General features: G+C 39.7%; 1 protein-coding gene and 1 pseudogene across 2 annotated transcripts in view; both read right to left on the bottom strand.

Moving 5' to 3' along the window:
• Positions 1–25,200, bottom strand: part of TARS3 (threonyl-tRNA synthetase 3) — a 63,326-nt gene that overhangs the window by 23,616 nt on the left and 14,510 nt on the right. For both annotated transcript variants that reach the window (XM_086711388.1, XM_086711389.1), the window contains 6 exons: positions 25,025–25,146; positions 23,016–23,133; positions 16,902–16,966; positions 13,953–14,031; positions 12,925–13,071; positions 11,990–12,088 (listed from right to left, as the gene is read on the bottom strand). In XM_086711388.1, coding sequence (XP_086567514.1) covers positions 11,990–12,088; positions 12,925–13,071; positions 13,953–14,031; positions 16,902–16,966; positions 23,016–23,133; positions 25,025–25,146 — 630 coding nt within the window. The remainder of the gene's footprint in view (positions 1–11,989; positions 12,089–12,924; positions 13,072–13,952; positions 14,032–16,901; positions 16,967–23,015; positions 23,134–25,024; positions 25,147–25,200) is intronic.
• Positions 19,918–20,701, bottom strand: LOC112855082 (microtubule-associated protein 1 light chain 3 beta pseudogene; annotated as a pseudogene).

Raw genomic sequence — 25,200 nt, 5'->3', positions numbered from 1 at the left:
CAAAAGGACACATGCACCCCCATGTTTATAGCAGCACTATCAACAATAGCCAAAGTATGGAAAGAGCCCAAATGTCCATCAATGGATGAATGGATAAAGAAGATGTGGTGTGTATATATATATATATATATATATATATATATATATATATACACACACACACAATGGAGTATTACACGGCAACCAAAAAGAATGAAATCTTGCCATTTGCAACTGTGTGAATGGAACTGGACGGTATTATGCTAAGTGAAATTAGCCAGAGAAAGACAAAAATCATATGACCTCACTCATATGAGGACTTCAAGAAACAAAACAGATGAACATAAGGGAAGGGAAACAAAAATAATATAAAAGCAGGGAGGGGGACAAAACAGAAGAGACTCATAAATATGGAGAACAAACTGAGGGTTACTGGAGGGGTTGCGGGAGGGGGGAAGGGCTAAATGGGTAAGGGGCACTAAGGAATGTACTCCTGAAATAATTGTTGCACTATATGCTAACTAATTTGGATGTAAATTTTGAAAAATAAAAAATAAAATTAAAAATAAATAAATAATTTAAAAAAAAGAAGGAAGCCCTATACTCAGCTGCTGCTTTATGTAGCCAATGTAGATCATGATTTCTTCCAGCTTAAAAATGTTTCATGTCTTTGACTTACTTCAGGCTTCTAAGGGAAACTTCCATTATCTCTGAGAAAGCAGTAACTGAATGTGGCCTCCTCACTACAGGGAGAGTAGCTCATGGCCAGTGATGGCACCCTGCCTCCCCCACGTCCTGACCAGGCAATCAGAATGCTGGCCAAAGAGACACACTTGCGCTGTTCAGAATGCTTGTATAAAAATCTCACAAACAGCAAAATGGGTGAAGGGGAATGGGAGATACAGGTTTCAAGTTGTGGAATGAATAAGTCATAGGAATAAGATGCACCGTTAAGGAATATAGTCAATGATATTGTAATAACAATGTATTGGCTAGATGGTAGCCACCCTTGTGGTGAGCTTAGCATGAAGTCTAAACTTGTGCAATCACTATGTAGTACACCTGAAACTCATGTCACATTGTGTGTCAACTATACTCAAAGTCTCAAATAGCAGCTTATTCACTGATTGAGTTCCCACTGTGGTCTGGCATTGTTGCCAGGGTAGCAAGAGTGAGCAAAACAATCCTATCTGTGCCATCCGTAGGGACAGTTCACCATTGTCCTCTGGTGGGGGACAGATGAAAAAAGATACAATTCCATTATTAGAGTTTAACGAGGGCCTGCATAGGAGAGGTAGAAGTTGCTATCTAAAGCATCTCTATGTCCACTTTGTTGGTTCCACATTGAGTTTTTCAGTCAAAATTGTAATACATGTCACGACAGAGCACATAAAATGGCACACTGGAAATTATCTCCCTAACATAAAAGAGACACGGATGGTGGGGGAGGGTGGGGTGGGAAAGGGAGCAAGAAATGATGTGATGATGAAAATACTATAATCATTTGACCCTTTTTGACTTTTCAGAGAAGCTTAAATATGTTATATCAAGGGAGGCCACTTAATAAGTGAAACATTGGTACATTTGTCTGACATAAAGTGGGAAAAGGAAGTGAAGAAAACTTTTAGTTTGGAACTAAGGAATCAAATTTTAGTATATTTCCATGTTAACAAAACAGTCTTATTTTTAAAATTAATTACTTATGTAAAGAATATTTTTAAGGCAATGGAAATAACTCTCTATGATATCATAATGCTGAACACATGTCATTATACATTTGCCCAACCCATAGAATATATATCACCAAGAGAGAACCCTAATGTAAATGAGGGACTTTGGGTGACTGTGATGTGTCAATATTGGCTCATCGATGTAACAAATACATCACTCTGTGGGGTGCTGTTGTGATGGGGCACACTATGCATGTGTAGGGGCCAGAAGTATATGCGAAATCTGTACCTCCCTCTCAATTTTGCTGCAAACCTAAAGCTGTTTTAAAAATAAAGTTTTAATTAAAAAAATCATATTTCATCCTGCAATACTAGTTTCAGGCTATTGAAGGTACTGAATCTCTACCTGTACCTGGTGATCTGGCTACCTGAAAGCACCTAAATATCAAGGCCACAGAGCAATGCTTCCCAGCAATTTTCATTATAAAAACTACAGAAATTCCACTTAAATGGCTCCTTCCCCAAGCCACACTAAAATAACAGAATTTTTATAAAAGCAAAAATCTACAAGGTCAAGGGGGAAAGGAGGAGAGATGAAAGCTATATAGTTAAGAATCTGTAAAGTAGATGAACAATTGCCTTGGCAGACCTGGGGAAGCTGAAAACTGAATGGGAGAATCCCAGAAGCAAGTCTGCTTTAGCTGGGTATAGACTTCTAGGTTTCACTTTTTTTTTTTTTTTAAGTTTATTTATTTTGAGAAAGAGAGCAGAGGAGAGACAGGAAGAGAGTGAGAACCCCAAGAACCTCTGCATTGCCAGCATGGAGTCTGATGAGGGGCTTGATCCCACAAACCATGAGGTCATGACCTGAGCTGAAATCAAGAATCAGACACTTAATTGACTGAGCCACCCAGGAGCCCCATTTAGGCTTAATATTTTTAAGGCATTGTTTTGTCTTCTGTTTTTTAGTGTTCCATTGAAAATGTCATTCCATTCTGATACCTAGTCCTATGTCTATGGCTTTCTCTCTGAGGAGACTTAGGATCTTTTCTTTATCCATAAAGTTTTGTAATCTCTCAGTAAGGTACCTTAGTTCCCAAGGAAAGAATGCTTTCACCAAAAATCCCAGACATACTTCTGTTGGGATTTGCAACTGTCCCTGGCCCATTTGGGGTCCCCTATGCTAGTTAACCAAAAGGCAAAGAATGACTTGCTCTTCTGGCCAGGATGACTGACCCAAATTATTGAGAAGGATTGTGCTGCTGTTAAACAACGGAATAAGAAGGGCTGTGTCTGGAATCAGTGAGGAGCCTTAAGCATTTCCACATCTAACAGTGATAGTCAGTGGGGAAACCCTGGTAACCTAAAGAGGAGAGGATCATGAAGAGCTTGGATCCTGTGGGAAGACAATTTGGGTCATCCACTGTTATGAGTTTAATGGTGTCCCTCAAGAAAGGCACATTGAAGTCCTAACCCCAGGACACCAGAATGCGGACTTTTGGGGAAACGGGGCCTTTACAGAGGTGATCATCTTAAGATTTGGTCATTAGAGTGGGCTCTAATCCAATATGACTGGTGTCCTTATAAAAGGGGGGAATTTGGACAGAAACAGACACATATAGAGGGAAGATGATGCAAAGCCACACAGGGAGAAGGCCATGTGAGGGCTGGGGTGGAGGCATCAACAAGCTGAGCATCGCCAGCAATGGTTGACAAACCACTGCTAGCTGGGAAGAGTGGAAGAAGGACTCACCCACAGGTTCCAGAGGGAGCATAGCTCACCAATGCCTTAATTTAAACGTCTGGCCTCCAGAACTGCAAAACAATACATGTCTGTTGTTTTAAGCCACTCTGTTACAGTGCTTTGTTAGGCACTCTATGAAACTAATGCATTCACCAAATGAAATGCTCTTTCCATCTGAGATATTGGAGGGACAAGGAGAATATGGAATGGGTGGTGGAGGAAGGAAGCTCTGATTTATTAACTTAGGCTTTGTGTCCATCTACAGAGCCTGGGGCTGGAACTGTTAACACTGAATTATTTCTTTTCTCTGAATACATGAAGAACACTGATGGTGGCTAATGTCACATTTTAATTTTTGCTGAGACTGAACTGATATAAATGATACATTGGCTGATGGGACTTTGTGTGAGGAAATAAATAACTTCATGCAAGCAAAGGACAAAAGTGGACACCAAGTAGCAAAGGGATTGGGCTGTGTTGGTTTTTCTCCATTTACCAACCTGAGCCACCCCATCCTGGGATATCTGCCTCCCTTCTCTGCTCTGCTCTGTGTTCCCCAAAGTCGACTTCTATGGACTCCGTCACCAGGCTTACTTGCCTTGAGTTCTAGTTGGGTTTGACTAAGGAGAGGTTCCAAAAGGATCCCAAGGGTAGGAGAAGAGAGTGGTCAGGGTATTTACTCCCTCCTTTCCTACTTCTTCCTTGCCTTGGGTTTATTCTGTCTCTGGCTGTAATCTCCAGTTACAGCCTCTCTTCCACACTTCAAGCTCTAAGTTCTGGAACACTTTCTCCTCACCTGTTTGGGCCTAGGGGTGGAAGGTAAGGGAGCCTGAGGTTGGTAATCCCTGGATACTCTACATTCCTTTCTTAGTTACCTCAACTGGACCCACACCTCTGCAAATATTTTCTTCTCTAGATTCCCTAGAGTTAAACCCTTTGAGTGCACTGTCAGGACTCTCCCTGCACAGGGCTAAATGTTTTGATATCTTATATGTCTGCAAAGACAAGTTTGGTTTGGAAATCCACTGAATCCAAGGTTGTGGCAACAGGAAGCATAAGTTCTCCAAGTGGGTTATTAGAATAAAAAAACAAGAGAAGCCACTCCCTTCTATTCCATGATTTTTCTTCTAAAGATAAACATAAATTTACCATAGGACCCTGAAATCACACTCCTACATATTTACCCAAGTAAAATGAAAAACTATATTCATACAAAAACCTGTACATAACCATTTATAACAGCTTTATTCATAATTGCCTAAATTTGGAAGCAATCCAAATGTCCCTCACCTAAGGAATCTGTGTTATGTCCATACAATGGAATACTGCTCAATAATAAAAGGAGACTACCATTAATATACCTATTAGCCTGAGGGAAAGAAACGAGTCTCAAAAGATTATATACAGTGATGATTCTGTTTATATGGCAAAATTTTCAGGATGGAGAACAAATCAATGGTTTGATCAAGGGAGAAAGGGTTTGACTCTAAAGAGGTAGCATAACAGAAATTTTTTGGGTAATGAAGTTGCTCTGTAACTTGAATGTTGTGATGATAATACAGTTCTGCACATTTGTTGAAAAAGTATGAGTTTTATTGTATGAAATTCTAGAATGAAAAAATTTAAGGAAAGTAAGAAAGATAGAGAACCAGTTGATAGACATGTTCCCGAATACAGGTGGGAAGAGTTTCAAGTAGTGTAACAACAAGATGTCTCTATTTATTTACTATCAGTTTTCCATACAGTCAGTAACCAATATACATCCAAACGTTCACCCACCTTGGCTTGAACATAAGTGGAGGTCATCTCACCCCAGAATCAAAGACTCAGAAACTTTGGAATTTCCTTCTTACTGGGAATAATATGCCCTCCTGCATGACCTTCCACAGAAAGGCAACAGTTCTATTTCTGAGAAAAATGGCCCCACACGATGGACTGTTTCTGCACTATGCTCAGTATCACCTACCCCACTACTCTGGCTACAGTTGACAGGACCTGGCACCAAGCCACAGTCTGTTGATACTGGACGGGCCAATGGCACCTGAGGTGGCCTGATGTGAATGAGAATCTGCCCCGCATGTACACCCTCTACTGCCTGGTGATTAACCAGAACTGGATCTCTGTTGAAGGACTGTGAGACACACAGAAGGGGTACAGAAAAAAAAAAAGGACACAAATGATCAGACTGAACAAAAAAATAAGACCCAACAATATTCTAGTTTTCAAGAAATGCACATTCAATATAGAAACAGAAATAGGCAGAAAATAAAAGGACAGAAAAAGATATATCACACAAGCCCTAACATAAGAAAGCAGTTTTGCCAATATTAATATCAAAGTAGACTTTTAAAAAAATTAGCTTGATGAAGGTCAAATACTGTATGGTTCCACTTACATGAGTTACCTAGAATACCCAAATTCATAGAGACAGAAAGTAAAATGGTGGTTATCAGAAGCTGGGGGAGGTGGGAACGGGGAGTCATTGTTTAAGGGGTTCAGAGATTCATTATGCAATGATGAAAAGGTTCTAGAGAGTTTCAGTTCTGCAAGATGAGAAGAGTTCTGGAAATGGATGGTGGTGATAACTGCAAAACAATATAAATGTATTTAACACAACTGACCCATATGGTTAAAAAGGGTTAAAATAGTAAATTTTATGTTATATATGTTTTACTACAAAATGGCTTTATTTAGGTATAATTTATATGCAATAAAATTCACCAGTTTTGAGTACATGATTCTTAATGATTTTTGACAGATGTATACAGTCATGTAATCTCCACCATAATCAAGACATAGGATATTTCCATCAGATCAAAAAGTTCCCTCCAGATCCTCTGTAGTCACCCCCTATCCCTGTCCCCAGGACCCCTAATTGTCTTTCCTATCACTATAGTTTTACCATGTCTAAAATTTCATATAATGGAATCATACCACATGTGGCCTCTGACTGACTTCTTTGGTTTAGCATAAAACCTTTGAGATTATTCCTTCTTGTTGCATGTATCAGTACTCCATTCCTTTTTATTGCTGAGGAGTAGTCCATTACATATCAAGGTTATGCTTATCTGTTCACTAGCTGATGAGACTCTCTGTTGTTTCCATTTTTTTGCCACAATAAATAAAGCTTCTATGGACATTCAAAGTCTCTGTATAGACATGTGTTTTTATTTTTCTTGGGTAAATAACTAGGAGTGAAATTGATGGGTCACACAGTTAAGCATATGTTTAACTGTAAGAAACTGCCAAACTGTTTTTACAAAGTAGCTGTACCATTTTGCACACAGGCAATGGGAGTTAGAATTTCTCCACATTCTTGCCGAGTTCTAGTGTTTTCAGGGTTTTATTTTTGTTTTTGTTTTGTTTTGTTGGCCATGGGGAGTGTGTGTGTGGAGGGGGACATTCTAGTGGACATGTAATTATACCTCACTGCAGCCCTAATTTTCATTTCTTTGATGACTAATAATGATGAGCACCTTTTTTATCTGTTTCTCTGTCATTTCAATTAAAAAAATCAAATATCTAGGCATAAACCTGATGAAAAATGTGCAAGACTTCTAAAATAGAAATTACAAAATATTGCTGAAGGAAAATAAAGAACTAAATGAACTGACAAAATTTCCATGTTCATAACTCAATGTGGTTAAGATGTAAATTATCTACAAATTAATCTATAGAGTGAAGGACATTCCAATAAAAATTCCAGCAGTTATTTTTTAGAAACTTGATAAGCATCATATAAAATTTATATGGAAACACAAAGAATCTAGAATAGCCAAAATAATCCTGAAAAACTTAAAATTAAACTGATATTAAGACTTAAAATATAGTTAAAATAAGTACAGTAATCAAAGCAGTGTGGTGTTAGTGCGAGGACAGACAACAAAGGGACAAAAGAATAGAATAAATATCCAGAAATACATAATGACTATTATATGCATATGATTATACAGTTTAGGACAAAGACTCTACTGTATTAATAAATGGTATTGAAGTTCCTGGCTAACCCTGTGGAAAAAATGAACCTTGATCCCTCTACTGCACAGAACCTAAAAATGAATTCAAGGTAGATCATGTCCTTAAGTCTGAAAACAAATTCAACCAAGCTTCTAGAATGGAACAAAGAAGAATATTTTCATGACTCCAAAATAGGCAAAGATTTCTTAAACACAGCATGAAAGCACTAACCAGAAAGGAAAAAAAAAAAGCAAAACAGGACTTTGTTAAACACGAGAACTGTTGGTTGCAACACATCATTAAGAAAGAGAAACAGTAAGCTGCAGCCTGAAAAAATATACTCATAATATGTACATTTAGCAAATGATTCATATCAGAATACAGAAGAACTCCTAAAAATAATTAAGAGACTAACAATCCAATTTTTTTAATTGACAAAATACTTCACAAAAGAGGATTCCAAATGACCGACAAGCATATGAGAAGGTTGTCACATCATTATTCATCGGGGAAATGCAGAATAATACCACGGTACCAACCAGAATGACAAACTGAATACCAAGTGTTGAAGAGAATGTAGAGTAAGTGACAGCTCATATATTTTAGAAGGAACATTAAATGGTTCAACCACATGAAAACTTTTCAGCATTTTGTTAAATTAGTCAATAACACTCTACAACCTAGCAATTCCACTTCCACGTATATACCCAAGAGAAGTGAGTACTGTGCCCACCAAAAGACATGTACAAAATGTTCACAGCAGTTTCATGTCAAATAGCTCCAAAGTGGAAACAACTTAAATGTATACCTACAGGAGAACGAATAAATACGCTGTACTATATTCACAAAATGAAGTACCTCAAACAATAGAAAAATAATTATATGCAAAACCTGGATGACTCTCAGACATTAAGTTGAACAAAAGAAGCCAGAAACACAATAAATAGCTAATACTGTAGGAGTCCATTTACATGAAGTTTTGAAGACCAGGAACAATTGATCTATGGTGGACAGAAATCAGCAAGATTATCCCAGGTGAGAAGAGGGGAGGTGGTATTGACTGGGAAGACCCAAGAGGACCTTATAGGATGGAGCTGTTCTATGTCTTGATCTGGGTGGTGACTGTGTAGATGTACACACATGGGAACATTTATTGACCTGTATGCTTCAGATTTATGCATTTTAACAAATGTAACTGAACCTCCAATCAGCAACTCTGGCATCAGCTTCCACCTGAATGTGGCCATATAAGGAATTCAACGTAAGAACCATGCTAATTAAGTCTAACACTTGGAACCATTAGAAATAACAATGGGAAAAAAAATGGCCATTTTAAGCCACTAAGCTTTGGGATATTTTGTTATGCTGCGACAGACAGCCAGAACAGAATTTGTTCTGGTCGTGGGTGCTGCTATAATAGCAACCTAAAATAGGCAGCCTTGGCTTTGGGGCCAGGTGGTGGGCAGAAGCTGGGTGGCTAGAGACTGTGGGAACTTGAAGGACAGTGAGGAAAATATATTGGAGGATGAAGAAAAGGGGACTCTTGTGGTGCCAGAAAACTGGTAACACCATCACCTGAGGTAAATGAAAAACAGAAAGAGTACCCAAAGAATTCACGAACTATAGCTAGGGATGTGTCTAGGCAGAAAGTACAAAGGAACAACTGACTACTTAGAGCTGCCTACGATAAAATACAGGAGAGACAAAAACTAAACAGGGTACTATTTTTGGAGAGGAGATATCAAAATGCCAGGACCTGTTGGGTTCAAAAATAAAACTATTGCGTCCTCAGACTCATCCAGCAAAAGACTCATAAGGTAAGAATGGCTTTAGCACAAAAATAAAATACAGGGTACAGCCAATAAAGCATGGCCTTACAGTAAAGCTCTTGAGGGTATAAAAGTGTACCATTTATGAAGACCTCACAGTGATCTGAATGAGTATCTACAGTGATCTGAATGAGTCTTAAGATGGTGCTTTGTAGACTCTGTCAGCTAAGCCTTAAGGCTTTTAAGAATCTTAAGTGTATAGTCTTGCAGCAGCCTCACAGGCAGGCTTAAGTAGAGAAGAATTTGGTTCATAAAGAGGCACAGCTGTGGTTTTTATAGAAGTGTTGATTACAAATGTATATAAAAGACCCCACAAAGTTTTTAAAGGAATTGTCCTGGCTTAGACTAAAATGGACAGAGACAGCACAAAATGAAATGAGGCCTTGGGATGCCCAAAGTCCTACTGAAAGAAACAGGTTGAGAACACTGAGAAAGCTACTCAGAGGTCCGCGTGGGCTATTTCTCATGGTAAAGGAAGGATGGTTCAAAGGGCAGAACCATAACCCAGGAAGAGACAAAACTAAGTCCTACCCAAAATGCACTTTTTGACCAGGGAGAAAGAACAAGTAGGTTGCCAGGGTATCCACAGATCAGTGACAACTACTCTCCCCTGCCCCTTTTTGAATGGCAGTATGTACTGCCTCCTATTTCTCTATCATCATTTTATAATGTTGGGGTGGGGTTGACCCAGACACAATTGTCCCTTTAATTCACAGATCTTAAGATGAGCAGAACTGCATTTGGTAATCTGTACTTTGCACCCGAAGACCCTCATCTATACCTAGACCTGATTCAGATGACATATTATTAGATTTTGAGCCAATGCAGTGATTGGATGAGATGTGCAATCATTTGCTTAGCCAACAGTAGAACACATTTGAAGAGCAGAATTGGACCTCCACCAGTTTTTTGGAGCTGAAGAGACCACAGACTGTCAACTGGAAACCCCACAGGGCCATGCCCTAGAAACAGGGATGAATAAGAGACAGACTCTGTCTTATCAAAATGGAAGCCCAGCCCTAACTCAGCTCCATCTTTGAATGGATTAATTAGGCTTCAATCTTGACAGAGGGTAAATGTTCTAGTAGGAGATGACATCATCTAAAGCCTCTGAAGTTATTTTTATATACAGTATTTGGCATATAATAAAAAATTACCAAATATGGGAAAAGGCAAGACCATATAACTGAAAACCAAGAGAAAAAAACAGGCAAAGTTTCTGAATTTTTTTTGTTTTGTTTTGTTTTGTTTTGTTTGCATGGAAAGGCCAGTTTCTTCAGACAAAGGTATCTGGGAGTTCAAAGTCCTCTGCCTCATCCGTGTCTGCCAAATATTCTTATTCTAAAATTCAAGGACCCACTCTTTCCCAAAAGTGCCCTTACCTTTGCATAAGAGACCACTGGGGTTGTGAATTTAAATGGCTTTACAATTCTGCAGCCCATACAATCAGGCCTTGGGCCTAATCATCAGCCATGTGCGTCTTACATCTATAAAGATAAGAGATTCCTATCAGGCTACCACAGAGGCTTTCTGTTTATTCTCCATACACTCAATGACCAACCTTGAGAGTTCAGGGTGCCAGGGGCTATATTGATTTTCTGGAAGACAGCCTATCCAAAACAGTGGCTGTGATGGTCATCACCACCTGCTATAGTCTCGGATAATCTTCAGTGATTCTTCAGGCCCTCTGGCCGCCCATGGCTTCACACTGGCAGATCCCTACTGGAAGGTATGTAGCTCAGGTGACAAAGTCCACAGAGCTTAGCCTCCAGGGACACAGAACAAGAAAAGAAGGAATGGAGATGAGACAGGTGAGGCAGACAGAGAATAACCAGCTCATGCCAGTAACCTTTTCTCAGGAAGTTGCTGAAGAAAGTGCTTCCCCAAAGGAGAGGGATAAGGAAAGAAGAGGAAGGCATGGGATCAGGGAAGAAGAGAATCAACATAGCAGAGACATGAGGGAAGTAGCCAGAATGATGAGGAAAACAAGTACGGAGACATCAGTTGGCAAGAATCCTTGCAGCAAGTTAGTTCTGGAACAAGGGGACCAAATTTTCAAAAATTACTGAGAGATTACCTGAATACTCAGAATATGCTGTAAGGAGTTTTGCAGTTTTGAGAAAAAGTTTGAGGATGAATTAATGATAGGAACTAAGTAAGTTAGTGATATAAAACTGAGTAAATGAAAATTTTAGGTAATTACTAGTTACAGGAAAGAAAAAAACACAAGAAAGGAAACATAATCCTAGTAGTTACATGGATCACCTCTGAACAGTATCTGGAGTTCAAATGAGAGAAACACTTAAGACTTTCTCATCTACAGACTTTATTACAAGAAGGTATTTTACATAATTGCTCTGGATGGAGGTGCCAAGCTACCTGGGAGTCACACCAGTGAGGGACACCATGGACCCCTGGGTCAGGGACGGTGGAGGGGGACCATGGACCACATTTTGAGAATCAACAGTTCATCATTTAGCATTCTGTGCCAGATAGGACACTTCCTCCTTTCTTCTCCTTTCCCAGGGAGTTCCACATTTAGTCTAATTCTTATCTTTGTATTGTTCATGCTCTAGAAACTTTTATGGACAACAGGTGCACTTACTGAAATCCAAGAATGTATTTTATTTAGGAAATATAGAAATTATTTCAATTTTTTTGAGGCACAACCCAGTATTTCTCTTTAGTTCAAAATTCTTATTAATATTACTAAAAGTTAATGAAAATACTTGGCTATTTTATTACAAAAGTAGGAAAATAATAAAATGTACAATGGAGCTGAATAAAAAAAGTTTTAAAAATTAACTTACTCGTATGAAATCCATAAGTGTGTTATAAATGAAGGCTCCTCTGGGAAGAAAAAAGCAGCTCCCAGGACTCAGATCGTGGAAGAAGAATAGTTCTTGTTCCTAGATTAAAACAATAACTGCATCTCAAATCTCACTGCCATTGATCAATATTTACTGTATGCACATGACATTGAAGGAATGAGACTTATACTCAGTTATGACTTCCATCTTCTAACAACTAAAACCCCTCAATACTTACCTCTAACTAGAATTACTACCACATGTAAAATTACAATTCATATTTATGGTTACTTAGCTCTTCATTCACCTTTTATTCACTGCTAATTTCTGACGTGGCATCTTGGAATGTGGATCTCATGGGGAGAGAACATGGCCAAAGATCAGAAAAGTTCACTCCAGGGGGAAGGCCCCACATGGCGGTGGCCATCCTCATGGCTGTCACTACTGAATGCCTGCCCCATGCTGCTGCCACCGTACAGCGTCTGCCCTCCCCATCAGCCCTACAAGGCCACCGAGCAAGAGATGAGCACATGCAGTTCCATAAGTGAGCACATGGCCCGCCATATAACATAGCCCGTAAGTGGCCAAACTGACACTCAAACCCAGGTCCACACACTCTTAAATCTCATTCTGTCTCTCTGCTCTGTTCCCCCAAAACAAAGTATGTTGTTAAGTACATACAATTTTTTACAACATTATTTTTACATCATGGTATGAGTGACAGAAAGCTGTAATTTTAAAATCTAATAAAAGACACAGGAAGGAAGCGATGAGGAGACATTTGGAGTATTAACATGAGGTTGCAATAGCAAACTCTGAGTGCCAGCAAAACAGAAGATAGGACAAGGGAAGAAGAGATCCCATTTTCCAAACAATTAAATCATAGGCCAACAAAGAATGTCCTCATCCTGCTAGTGATTAGGACGCAGGCGTACCTTTCCGATTTTCCTGTGATCACGGTTCCTGGCTTCCTCTTGGAACTTTTCCCAGGTTTTCATCATCTTGTTATCAGGAAAGGATATCCCATAGATCCTCTGCAGTGTTTCCATTTCGGGGTTGCCCTCCCAGTATGTTGAGGAATTCTAAGCATCAAACAAAAGTTGGGTAAATATACCAAACATTTGGTTATAAATAAAACCGCTCTTAAATCTGTGCACAATTTTCCACTACGCCATCCACATAGCTTACGATGACTTTTTGTAGCACCAGGAAGACTCTTAAATTGATTCTAATTAAACCTCCCCAGCCCAAATTCATCAGAAAATTATGTAGAGTCTGCCATGGATTCTAGGAATGAATAGTGAGAAGGAAGGGGAAGGTGGGCGGGGCCAATAGTAATTGAACCACAGAGGAGAGGAACAGCATACAGTACAGAGACATGAAGATCCCAGCCAAATGTTCTTGCTCACACTAGGGTGATTCAAGGAAGTCATCAAGTGCAGAACAGTATCTTAAAATATATGAGAAAGAAAGGCACTGTACCATGTATAGTAATGTTAAATAATAAACAATTAAAAGCTACATGTAAGGTCCTAATTTTCAAAAGCTACAGTATTTTTAGAAGCTTCTGTAAAAATTGGGGTGCCTGGGTTACTCAGTTGATTTAGCATCTGACTTCGGCTCAGGTCATCTCATGGTTTGTAGGTTTGAGCTCCTCGTTGGGCTCTGTGCTGACAGCTCGGAGCCTGGAGCCTGCTTGGGATTCTGTGTTTCCCTCTCTCTCTTTCCCCTCCCCAATTTGTGTGTTTACTCTCTCTCTCTCTTTCTCTCTCTCTCTCTCTCTCTCTCTTTCCCTCTCTCTCAAAAATAAATAAATAAACATTAAAAAAAGAAGCTTCTGTAAAAATCAAATAATGAGGTATTTTAAAATACTGTGATACTCAGATTATAAAAGATATGATTGAAAATTCCTCATTATCTGGTTTATCTTAAGTTTGCTGTATTAAAAAAAATAAATGCTTACCTTGAAAATTTTTATGGCTTTAATTTTTCCAGTGTGTCTTACATGGGGCCCTTTGCAAAGGTCAATTAGTGGACCACACCTATAATGAAATATTTCAGACATGCCCAGACACAGTTATAGCTTTTTGGACCGTTCATTACAAATCATGTTTTCATATGTTTTAAGTGAAGGATCTTACTTATTCGTACATCTTGAGGCAATTTTTAACTTGGGGGGCAATTTAAAATAATTTAATTCTTAATTTAGGATGAAGAAAGAGGCAATTTATCTGGCCTCAGATCCCAGTCTTGCCTCCTTTGCTCAAATTCAAAAAGTTACAGAATCTTCTGACAGAAACCACGCAGTCACCCACCACTTTTCAATGTCATGTCCCAAGGCTATTGAAAACCTTCCACTGTCATAAAATCAAAAAGCCATTTCCCTGTTCTACACTGATTTGCAAAGCCAAAATTATCTGCAACTTATACAAAATGTGCAAACTTGATACTTTAAAAATAAACTTCACCAAACCTATAGAATGTACACCAACAAGAGCGAACCATAATGTAAACTCTGGACTCTATGTGATTATGATGGTCAGTGCAGGTCCATCAACTGTCACTAACGAGCCACTCCACGGGGGGCATTGATAGTGGCAGAGGCTGAGCGCGAGTGGGGGAGAGGGTATGTGTGAAATCTCTGTACCTTCTCAATTTTGCTGTGGACTGAAATCTGCCCTGAGAAATAAGGTCTGTTCAATAAATAAATAAATAATAAATAAATAAATAAATAAATAAATAAATAAATTTCAAGGGTCTTTTGTGTATTTGTTTTTAGGTCCTCTGGTGTTATGACAAAAGCCTTAACTGTCTTTTGGTTTACTAAAACGGAACACTGACTTCAGTGCAACTCTCAGGCACAAGTTTAGGTCAGAGATGACGCCATTATTAAAACACACAGTGTGGGGTGCCTGGGCGGCTCAGTCGGTGAAGCTTCTGACATCCAACTCTTGGTTTTGGCTCAGGTCATGATCTCACAGTACCTGAGTCCTGGGTCAGGTTCTGTGCTAACAGTCCAGAGCCTGCTGGGATTCTCTCTCTCTCTCTGTCTCTGTCTCTCTCTCTGCCTGCCCCTCCCCTCTCAAAATAAATAACATTAAATAAAAAAACCACGTGGTGCGGTTGCTGGGGATTCACTTGCACCTCTAACCAAGAAGGACCCCCAAACCTTAATAAGCAGAGACTTTTTTTCAAGCACAGAGACACTTAAAAAATTAAAATACTAATGGCACTGGTCAGAGGGAAGGTACTTAACATCAACTAATTTAAGGAAAATTTAGTAAAGAAAGTAAGTTCTTCCTTAACTATTCCAACCAATTTTAAATACTTTTAAAGTTCACTGGTTAAAGAGTTAAAAATTACGATGAATACATAAAGAGGCTGGTTTATTCACCAAAGTGGATAAATATGCTTTAAATATGAAAATGTCATTTATTTGAATGGCCAGGCTTTATTGTTCTCTGTCCAAGATGGGAGTGGTAAATCAAAGCTCACAGGTGTGGAAGGAATGCCTAATTAGCATGGAAGACTTCAATACGCTCATCTTAAAATAACCCTGTAGAAGAAAATACAATTCATTTTCTAAAAATTAAATTGACAGAGTAAGAAGTGTCAATATTGACCTAAGGAAGGTTCAAAAAATAGCCACAAGAGCTCAAGTATTAGGAGCCTGAATTTTAAAACTTCGCATGTCTTTTCTATCTCTTCATGTATTAAACTTCAAAATGCATATAGTAACATTTATTTGAATTATAAGTAATAACCAATAAAACCTTATCAGGTCACTGGAGAATAGCAAAGATGAGGCAAGCATGGTATCCCACTTCAATGTCAAATGGCAACGAGTTCATATTATAATGTAAGAAATGCACTGAGCACATCTTTGCTTAAAGGGGAGATGACTTCCCTTACAGTACAATGAAACTACAGACCTGTAACTATGTGGAAAGTAAATGCTTTGTGGAGGGTTTTTCTGATACCAGATCTCCTAAGATTGGACCATGAAGGTCATAGCATCAGCCAGACATCCAGAACACACAGAAATGGGGAACAGCAATTACCTACAAGGCAGCTTTAAAACCACACGAATAAAATAGGGGCTCCAGATGTTAACAAACAGAACTGAGTTGTGGTGATATTGATTTCACTTGCCTCTTCCTATCACTTGATTTGCCTTCGGTTCCTAACACTGTCTTTGTGTTTTATCATGAACATCCTGCTAACGCATGAAAGCTAACACCTTTGGACTCCAGGAAACGGGGAGTATGTATAGTAGGAGGCAGGAAATCACTGCATGAGGGGATGGTCCCTAACAGCTCCCACTGCCACATTAATAAGAATGTGAGGATGAAACAAAATTCCATTCCTAACAGCTCCCCTTGAAATGTAAAGCACTGGGCAAACACAATCTCACCCACATGGGGAAAGATGCTGTTACAGCTAACATCTGGAAAATGAAATTCGGGTTTCAGCAGCAGACTGATAAACACAAATGAAGACATAATAATTTCCTTTTGCTGATAACATTTTGGAGTCTCTAGCTAACATAGTATACCAACTATGCAAATTGACAAATAGACCACCCACCCAAGGACCAACTGCTTCTACTGCTAATGCCTTAAAGTTTACCACTGAGCGCCACTTAAAATTTACACACACTTTGGGGCGCCTGGGTGACTCAGTCAGTTAACCTCAGGTCATGATCTCATGGTTCCTGAGTTTGAGCCCCGCATCAGTCTCTGTGCTGACAGCTCAGAGCCTGGACCCTGCTTCAGATTCTGTGTCCCCCTCTCTTTCTGCCCCTCCTATGCTTGCACTTTGTCTCTCTCTCTCTCAAAAATAAATAAACATTTTTAAAAATTCAAAATAAATAAATAAATAAATAAATAAATACTATCTACACACACTTTACCTGTAAACTGTCGTAGTTGGAGTGTTAACCTTCTCATTCAGGATGCGGCATTTAAATTTATTGTACTATAAAGAAAAACATATTTACATATTATTATGTTATTACGTAAAATGCTTAAGTAGGAAAAAAAATTTTTTTTTAGGAAAAAAACTTATTTTTTTTCAACAAACACTGAATGGGTGTCTACTATGTTCTAGTGCTGAGACCCCAGGAATACCAAGAGCTCATAGCTTAGAGCTGTACTGTCCAAAACAGGAGCCACAAGCCCGTGTGGCTATTGAACACTTGCAATGGAACCAGTCTGAAATGAGATGTGTGTAAGTGCAAAACACATTGGATTTCAGAGACGTGCTGTGAAAGAATGTACAATAGTTTAGTAACTATTTTTATGTTGGTTACATGATACAGTGATATTTTTGATATAATGGGTTAAATACGATATTATAAAAATTAATTTTGCCATTCTTTTACTTGTAAAATGTGGCCACCAGTAAAAGATTATATCCATGGCTCAGATTTGTGAATCACATTATATTTTTATTGAACAGCACTGTTCTAGAAGATTCCAATTTTTTTCATCTCATTTTTAGAGTGTACTTTTTAAAGTTTTTATTTAAATTCCAGTTAGTTAATATACAGTGTAATACTAATTTCAGGTGTACAATATAGTGTAATTCATGACTTCCATATATCAGGTACTCATCACAAGTGCCCTTCTTAATCCCCATCACCTATTTAACCCATCCCCACCCCCATCTACCTCTGGTAATCATCAGCTTGTTCTCTACAGTTAAGAGTTTGTTTCTTGGGGCACCTGGGTGGCTCAGTTGGTTGAGCGTCCAACTTTGGCTCAGGTCATGATCTCGCAGTCCATGAGTTCAAGCCCTGTGTTGGGCCCTGTGCTGACAGCTCAGAGCCTGGAGTCTGCTTCAGATTCTGTGTCCCCCCTCTCTCTCTGCCCCTCCCCCACTCATGCTCTGTCTCTCTCACTCTCAAAAATGAATAAATGTTAAAAACATTTTTTTAAAGAGTTTGTCTCTTGGTTTGTCTTGCTCCTTCTTCCCCCCTCCCTTTTGCTCCTTTGTTTTGTTTCTTAAATTCTACATATGAGTGAAATCATATGGTATTTGTCTTTCTCTGACTTATTTCTCTTAGCTTAGTACTCTCTAGCTCCATCCACGTCTTCAATGGCAAGATTTCATTATTTTTTATGGCTGGATAATATTCCATTGTGTTGTGTGTGTGTGTGTGTGTGTGTGTGTGTGTGTGTGTGTGTATATATATATACACACACACACATATACCACCTTTTCTTTATTCATTCATCAGTCAATGGACACTTGGGCTGTTTCCATAATTTGGCTATGGTAGATAATGTTGCTACAAACATCGGAGTGTAGGTATCCCTTTGAATTAGTATTTTTGTATTCTTTGGGTAAATACCTAGTAATGCGATTGCTGGATCATACAGTAATTCTATTTTTAATTTTTTGAGGAACCTCCATATTGTCCTTCAGAGAGGCTGCACCAGTTTGCATTCCTACCAACAGTGCAAGAGGGTTCCTCTTTCTCCACCAACACCTATTGTTTCTTGTGCTGTTGATTTTATCCATTCTGACAGGTGAGAGGTGGTATCTCAGGGTGGTTTTGACTTGCATTTCCCTGATGATAAATGATGTTGTGCCTCTTTTCATCTGTCTGTTGGCCATCAGTATGTCTTCTTTGGGAAAAATGTCATGTCTTCTGCCCATTTTTTAATTGGATTATTCATTTTTGGGGTGTTGAATTTTATAAGTTCTTCATATATTTTAGATACTAACCCTTTATTGGATATGTCATTTGCAAATATCTTCTCCCATTCCATAGGATGCTTTTTAGTTTTACTGATTGCTTCCTTTGCTGTGCAAAAGCTTTTTATTTTGATAGAATCCCTATAGTTTATTTTTGCCCTTATTTCTCTTGCCTCAGGAGACATCTCTAGAAAGAAGTTGCTACCGCCAATGTCAAAGAAGATATTGCCTGTGTTTTCTAGATTTTACTGGTTTCGGGTCTCACATTTAGGTTAGAAGATTGCAATTTGAACTACATGAAATAAATAAAATTCTGAGGACACAGCTGCATTTTTAATTTACATAAACAAAAACTAAGTTTACAATAAATGATCATATTGTTACATTAAAAACTCAGAAGACACTATTCTTTCCTGCTTTCATCACTATTGCCTTGGAGACAGGTACTTTATATTAAATAACTACTTGAGGAAGGTAGTTGTTGGGAGAAAAAAATAGATATGTATGATTGAACTGTCTCATACTTTTATGTTCAAACAAAATTATTTTTCTTCACAAACTTTGAGGTGTTTTTTTTTTTATTGAGTTTAATTCTTTTTTTTTTTTTTTTTTTTTTTAAGAGGGAGTGTATCTGAATTTTAATGCTTTACTTTCCGTGTTCTGTAGTTTCTACCACTGACCTAAGGAACAAAACTGCTTGAACAGCTTGTTTCTCTACCAAAGCAGATGGCAGTTTGACCTCTCAGAGAATATGCAAACCAGAAGAAACGTCACATTTTTCTTCCCTGGGCCTTTTGAGAAACTAGACCAAAATGTTAAGTTATTCAAGGTTCTTATTGAGCAGTGGTGCTTTACTGTCTAGAGAAGCTAATGAAACTCCCCCCCCCCCCCCCCCGCAATGGCACTGCACAGGTGTGGACTCGGGGCACACTAAACTAGGAATCGAGAACCTTGAGCAGCAGTTCAGAGTTTTATCCACCTCAATTTTTCCTGCTTTTTGCCCACTATTATGGCCAATGTGGGCGGGTGGGAAGGGGGCTATTCCTGACAACTTATGCTTTCCAAGATCCTCTTAAAGAGAGTTCTCTAGTTGAGTGGAAACTCTTCTACAAAAAGTTGGCCGGTTCTGTGAACCTGGAAAAGAATTTCTCTCTGAATGCTTATGTTGCAAGTTCCTCATAGGGAAAGAGCCTTAGAATAACATGAAGTTCTATTTTATCGGCAACTTAGAATGCAAAGTATTTTATTTTTAAACTTCTAAATTTGAAAACAAAACAGCCTAGGTTAAATAATGGTTTTTCCAAAGCTGAATGTGCTCACATGGAGATCCATTTTTCTGCTTGCAGCACAAAACAACTTCCTACAACTCCTAGGCAGGAACACTACTGATTTTGATGGTCTGTGATTGGATGAATGGATCAATCTCAGTTGGTTATGTCCCTTTTTTTTCCTTGGTAAGGGCTTAAAAAAATTCTAGAACAGATGCATTTTTCTAGTCTTACACAGACACTTTGATTCCAAATGTCTCCTGAGAGGCATATACCATATGCAGGAACCCATCTTCGTCCTTCTCATGTTCATACACTTCAGAAATCAGAGTGGACACACTCACCATGCTGTGTCCATTGACTAACAATAAGAACTCCCGATTAGCGTTGAGCTGTTAAGCGCCTCCTAATGATCTTGATGAGCTCACTCATGTTGACGTGATCAGGTACAAGGAACTTGGTTTTGTCCAGTACAGGAAGTTGCTTCTCACCCTTGTATCGTTCTGTGATCACTGGGATTTTCGTAGGATGCTGCTCGGATAAGTCGGACATCTACTCTTTGTTCAAAGGTGCGGCGCTGCTTGAAGGTCTTCTCCGACAGCATGGCGCGGGAGGCGAGGCGGAGGGTCCGGCTGTTCCAGACGGCAGTGGCAGAGACTCCGACCGTGGCGACAGCAACTTCCCTTGTCTGATTGAGTTTAATTCTTAAGAGGAGATGCAAAAAGGCAACCCACGAAGAGGAGAAAATAACTGCAAATCACATATCCAATAAAGGATTAATATCCAGAGTATGTAAAGAATTCCTACAACTCAGCACCAAAAAACAAACAACCCATTTAAAAAATGGGCAAAGGACTGGGATAGACTTTTCTTCCAATCGGATATACAAATGGCCAATAAGTATATGGAAAGATGCTTAATATTACTAGTCATTAGAGAAATGCAAAGCAAAAGCACAATGAGATGCCATCTCACACCCATTAGGATGACTATTACCAAGAAAACAGAAAACTGCAAGTGTTGGCAAGGATATGGAGCGGCTGGAATGCTCGTGCACTGCTGATGGGAATGTAAAATGCTAACAGCTGCTGTGGCAAACAGTATGGCAGTTGACAAAACTGAGAATTTCCATATAATCCAGCAATGCAACTTCTGGAGATATACACCCAAAAGAATTAGAAGCAGGGACTCGATCAGATATTTGTACACCAACATTCACAGCAACACTTTTCACAATTGTCAAAAGGTGGAAACAACTCAAGTGTCCGTCCACAGATGAATGAATAAACAAAATACAGTCTATACACACCATGAAGTATTATTTAGCCTTAAGAAGGAAGGAAATTCTGACACCTGCTACAAGATGGACAAACCTTGAGCACATTACACTGGTAAAATAAAGGAGGTCACAAAGGACAAGTATTGTATTATTCCACTTATATGGTTCTTAGAGTCATCAAATTCATAGAGACAGGGGCGCCTGGGTGGCGCAGTCGGTTAAGCGTCCGACTTCAGCCAGGTCACGATCTCACGGTCCATGAGTTCGAGCCCCGCGTCAGGCTCTGGGCTGATGGCTCAGAGCCTGGAGCCTGTTTCCGATTCTGTGTCTCCCTCTCTCTCTGCCCCTCCCCCGTTCATGCTCTGTGTCTCTCTGTCCCAAAAATAAATAAACGTTGAAAAAAATTAAAAAAAAATAAATTCATAGAGACAGAAAAAGGGGAAGTGGGAACAGGGAATTAGTGTTTACTAGGTGTGGGGTTCCAGTTGGAGAAGATGAAAAAGCTCTGGAGACGGATGGTGGTGATGCTTGCCCAATATGAATGTGCCAAATGCTACAGAACTATACACTTAAAAATGATTGACGTAATAGGAACTTGGTCAGTTAAGCGTCCGACTCTTGGTTTTGGCTCAGGTCATGATCCCATGGTTCGGGAATTTGAGCCCTGTGTCGGGCTCTGAGCTGACAGCATGGAGTCTGCTTAGGATTCCATCTCTTTCTCTCTCAAAATAAATATATAAACTTAAAAAAAAATGGTCAGCATAAATTTTTTTTTTTTTCCCTTTTGGGTATTTTACCACACACACACACAAAAAGAGTAGCTGCAACTTTACCAAGCCCAAATCTATCTTTTTATTTCAAGCTCACAAAATTAACAATATTGTGTGTTCAAATTATGTGCTTTCTCTGATATGATTTAAAACATAAATTTAAGTATTCTTTTTTTTTTTTAATGTTTTTATTTATTTTTGAGACAGAGAGAGACAGATCATGAGCGGGGGAGGGACAGAGAGAGCGGGAGACACAGAATCCGAAGCAGGCTCTAGGCTCTGAGCTGTCAGCACAGAGCCTAACGCGGGGCTCAAACTCATGGACTGTGAGATCATGATCTGAGCTGACGTCGGACGCTTAACCAACTGAGCCCCCCAGGCACCCCTAAATTTAAGCATTCTTAAATTTATTTATGCTTACGTACATTGGTCAAAACAGTATAAAGAAAAAACAGAAGTATTGTTGAATTTAGTAGTCAGGATATTAACAATACTCAGAATGAATCAGATTTATAAACACATATATGAAAACTATTCCCCTGGTCATTTACCTACATATATTGGCATTAAAATGTTCAGGAAATGGGGAACCTGGGTGGCTCAGTTGGTTAAGCATCTGACTTCTGCTCAGGTCATGATCTTGCAGTTCACGAGTTCGAGCCCCATGTTGGGCTATGTGTTGACAGCTCAGAGCCTGGAGCCTGCTTCAGATTCTCTGTGTCCCTTTCTCTCTGCGCCTCCCCGCTCACACTCTGCCTCTGCTCTCTCTATCTCAAAGGTAAATAAACATTTAAAAAAAATTTTTTTTAATGTTCTGGAAAAAGTAGGGAAATATCACATTGAGCGACTAGTGACAACCTCACAACAGGTTACCAACCTGGAACAATGTGGCAAGCAACATCCAATTATTTGTTTAAAAAAAAAAAAAAAAGCTGTCTATATTGATTAATTGTTTTTACTATTCCTGGCAAAAGGTTTTCTTATTCCAAAGAGTTTCCTGAAATTACCTCAAACATTTCGAGGAGCACTTCCTTGCTGACTTCCAGTCTTTCAAAGGGTTGCTTTTCTTTTATGATAGTCTTACATATGTTCTCCAGGGCCGACAGTTGTGTGCTGGACACGGCTCTAAAAAGAAGAGTAAGTGATAGTCAACACAGATTTCTCAGACATCACGCATGTATGTTCCTTTTTGTGGACGCTCGTCATTAACTGAGGAATTTGTGCCTTATTGCACCGGACTTCAGAAAGTCATACATTCATATGCAGGGCCGATAATCTTACTTCTCAAGGAGGAAAACGGAGGCACCAACAGATGAAGTGATTTGCCTACAAATCTTCTCTGCGATGAGGTGTGCAATTTGAAAACCCTGTTAAAATACTCGCTGGTTAGAGTGTAAGCTCCTTTGAGGCCTGTTCTTCTGTGTGGTCTACCTTACACATCACACATCTACATTTTTTGTTCAAAAGAGCTATAGTAGGGGTGCCTAGGTGGTTCAGTTGGTTAAGCATCTGATTCCTGGTTTCGGCTCAGGTCATGATCTCATGGTTTGTGGGTTCAAGCCCCATGTCGGGTCTGCACTGATAGTGTGGAGTCTGCTTGGGGTTCTGCCTCTCTCTTCCTCTCTGTCTGCCCCTCCCTGCTTGCTTGCTCTCTCAAAATAAATAAATAAACTTAAAAAAAAAAAAAAAGGCTGTGGTAAGTGCTCACACATCCCGGCCCTCGCTGACTGTTGAATCTAGGTTGGGAGAAAGATCTGTGAGTGTGAACTGCTGAGTCCAGTCTGGCACTCACAGGGAATGGCCCACTGTGAGCCATCAGCTGACCTCTTTCAGCCACTCCCTGGTTTGCCCTCATTCCCCTCCATGCACACAGCCTTCCTTACCTTTCCTCAAACAAGCCAGGCGTAGGCCCACACCAGGGAGGTCCCAGAGGCCTAGAATGTTTCCCCCAAATGCCCCAAAATACACCCCCACACACAACTGCCTCAGAACTTGCTCCCTCCATCCTGGTCCCCACTGCAACATCACTTCCCCCGTTCATGACCACTGTCATGGCACACACCTCCCCACAGCTGGTTTATTTTCCTTCACACCACTCATCACCACCTGACAGCAGAGGGCTGTTTGCTTTTGTCTAAGCTAGCTAGACTGTTAGCTCCATGGGGACAGACTGATCTGCTCACTTATGAATCACCAGCACCAAGCACAGAGCACATAAGAAGCAGTCAAAAACTCTTGTTGAATGACTCTCTGGGTGGTGGTGGTAACAGGAGATAAAGCTGGACAAGCCTGTACGCAGGAGCTACGGAGTTGGATGCTCAGTTAGGGAGACCATTTAAGCAGTCGGGGTTGGGGGAAGGGACAGGTAAGGACAGAATGTACCATAGTCATCCAGCAAGAGATGCTATGGGTCTAAACTGAGGCAGAAGTAACAGAGGAGGAAGGGAGGAAGGGAGGACCAGAGAAACTATTGAGGAGATAGAACAGGAAGACCTGGATGGAATGACTGGATAGTGTGGGGTGACAGTGAGGAACAGGAATTGGAAGGACCCTCAGGTTTCAGTTTTAGCAGCTGGTCCTTAAGGACTATGGGGAGTACAGGGAAGGAGGTGGGCTGGGGCTGGGCACAGAACTCTCGAATGTGAGGCCTCTGTGCACCACTCTGCCTGGTATTTATCTGTGTGAGATGTCTGGCTGAGGCAGATAGCGCCCTCGGTTATCATGGAGCAGAACTGCACCCACTGCTCTCTAAGGATTAAATCTGTGATTCTGGTCTTAATTTACTACTATGATGTAGCAAGTCCCGGATTAGATAGATACTCTATCGCTTCCTTCTGAGGAAAAGAAAGTTGGATACGTTGCTCTGGAATCTTAACTCATAAAAAATTAATTTTCAAACATAGCCAATCTACAGCCATGTTATATAACACACACATTCAGTAAAATAATACATAACCATCATAAAACAACGGACTGTAAACACATGCCTCCAGAAGTGAATATTCAGTGGTATTACCTGTCTTCAATGAACATGTCATAATAAAATCCATTTTCAATGGGTGGACCATAGCACAAGTGGCCCCCATAGTAAAGCTCCATGGCTTCCCCAAGAATATGAGCACTGGAGTGCCAGTACACCTGCAGGGCATGAAACACAGAGGGCAGAGGAAATCAAAATCATGTCATGGAAAA

The sequence above is a fragment of the Puma concolor genome, chromosome B3, assembly GCF_028749965.1.
Source record: "Puma concolor isolate L17-30 chromosome B3, mPumCon1.1.hap2, whole genome shotgun sequence".
Classification (NCBI taxonomy): Eukaryota; Metazoa; Chordata; class Mammalia; order Carnivora; family Felidae; genus Puma; species Puma concolor.
The sequence above is the reverse complement of the archived record's forward strand: the minus strand, read 5'-3'. Positions and strand labels throughout refer to the sequence as shown.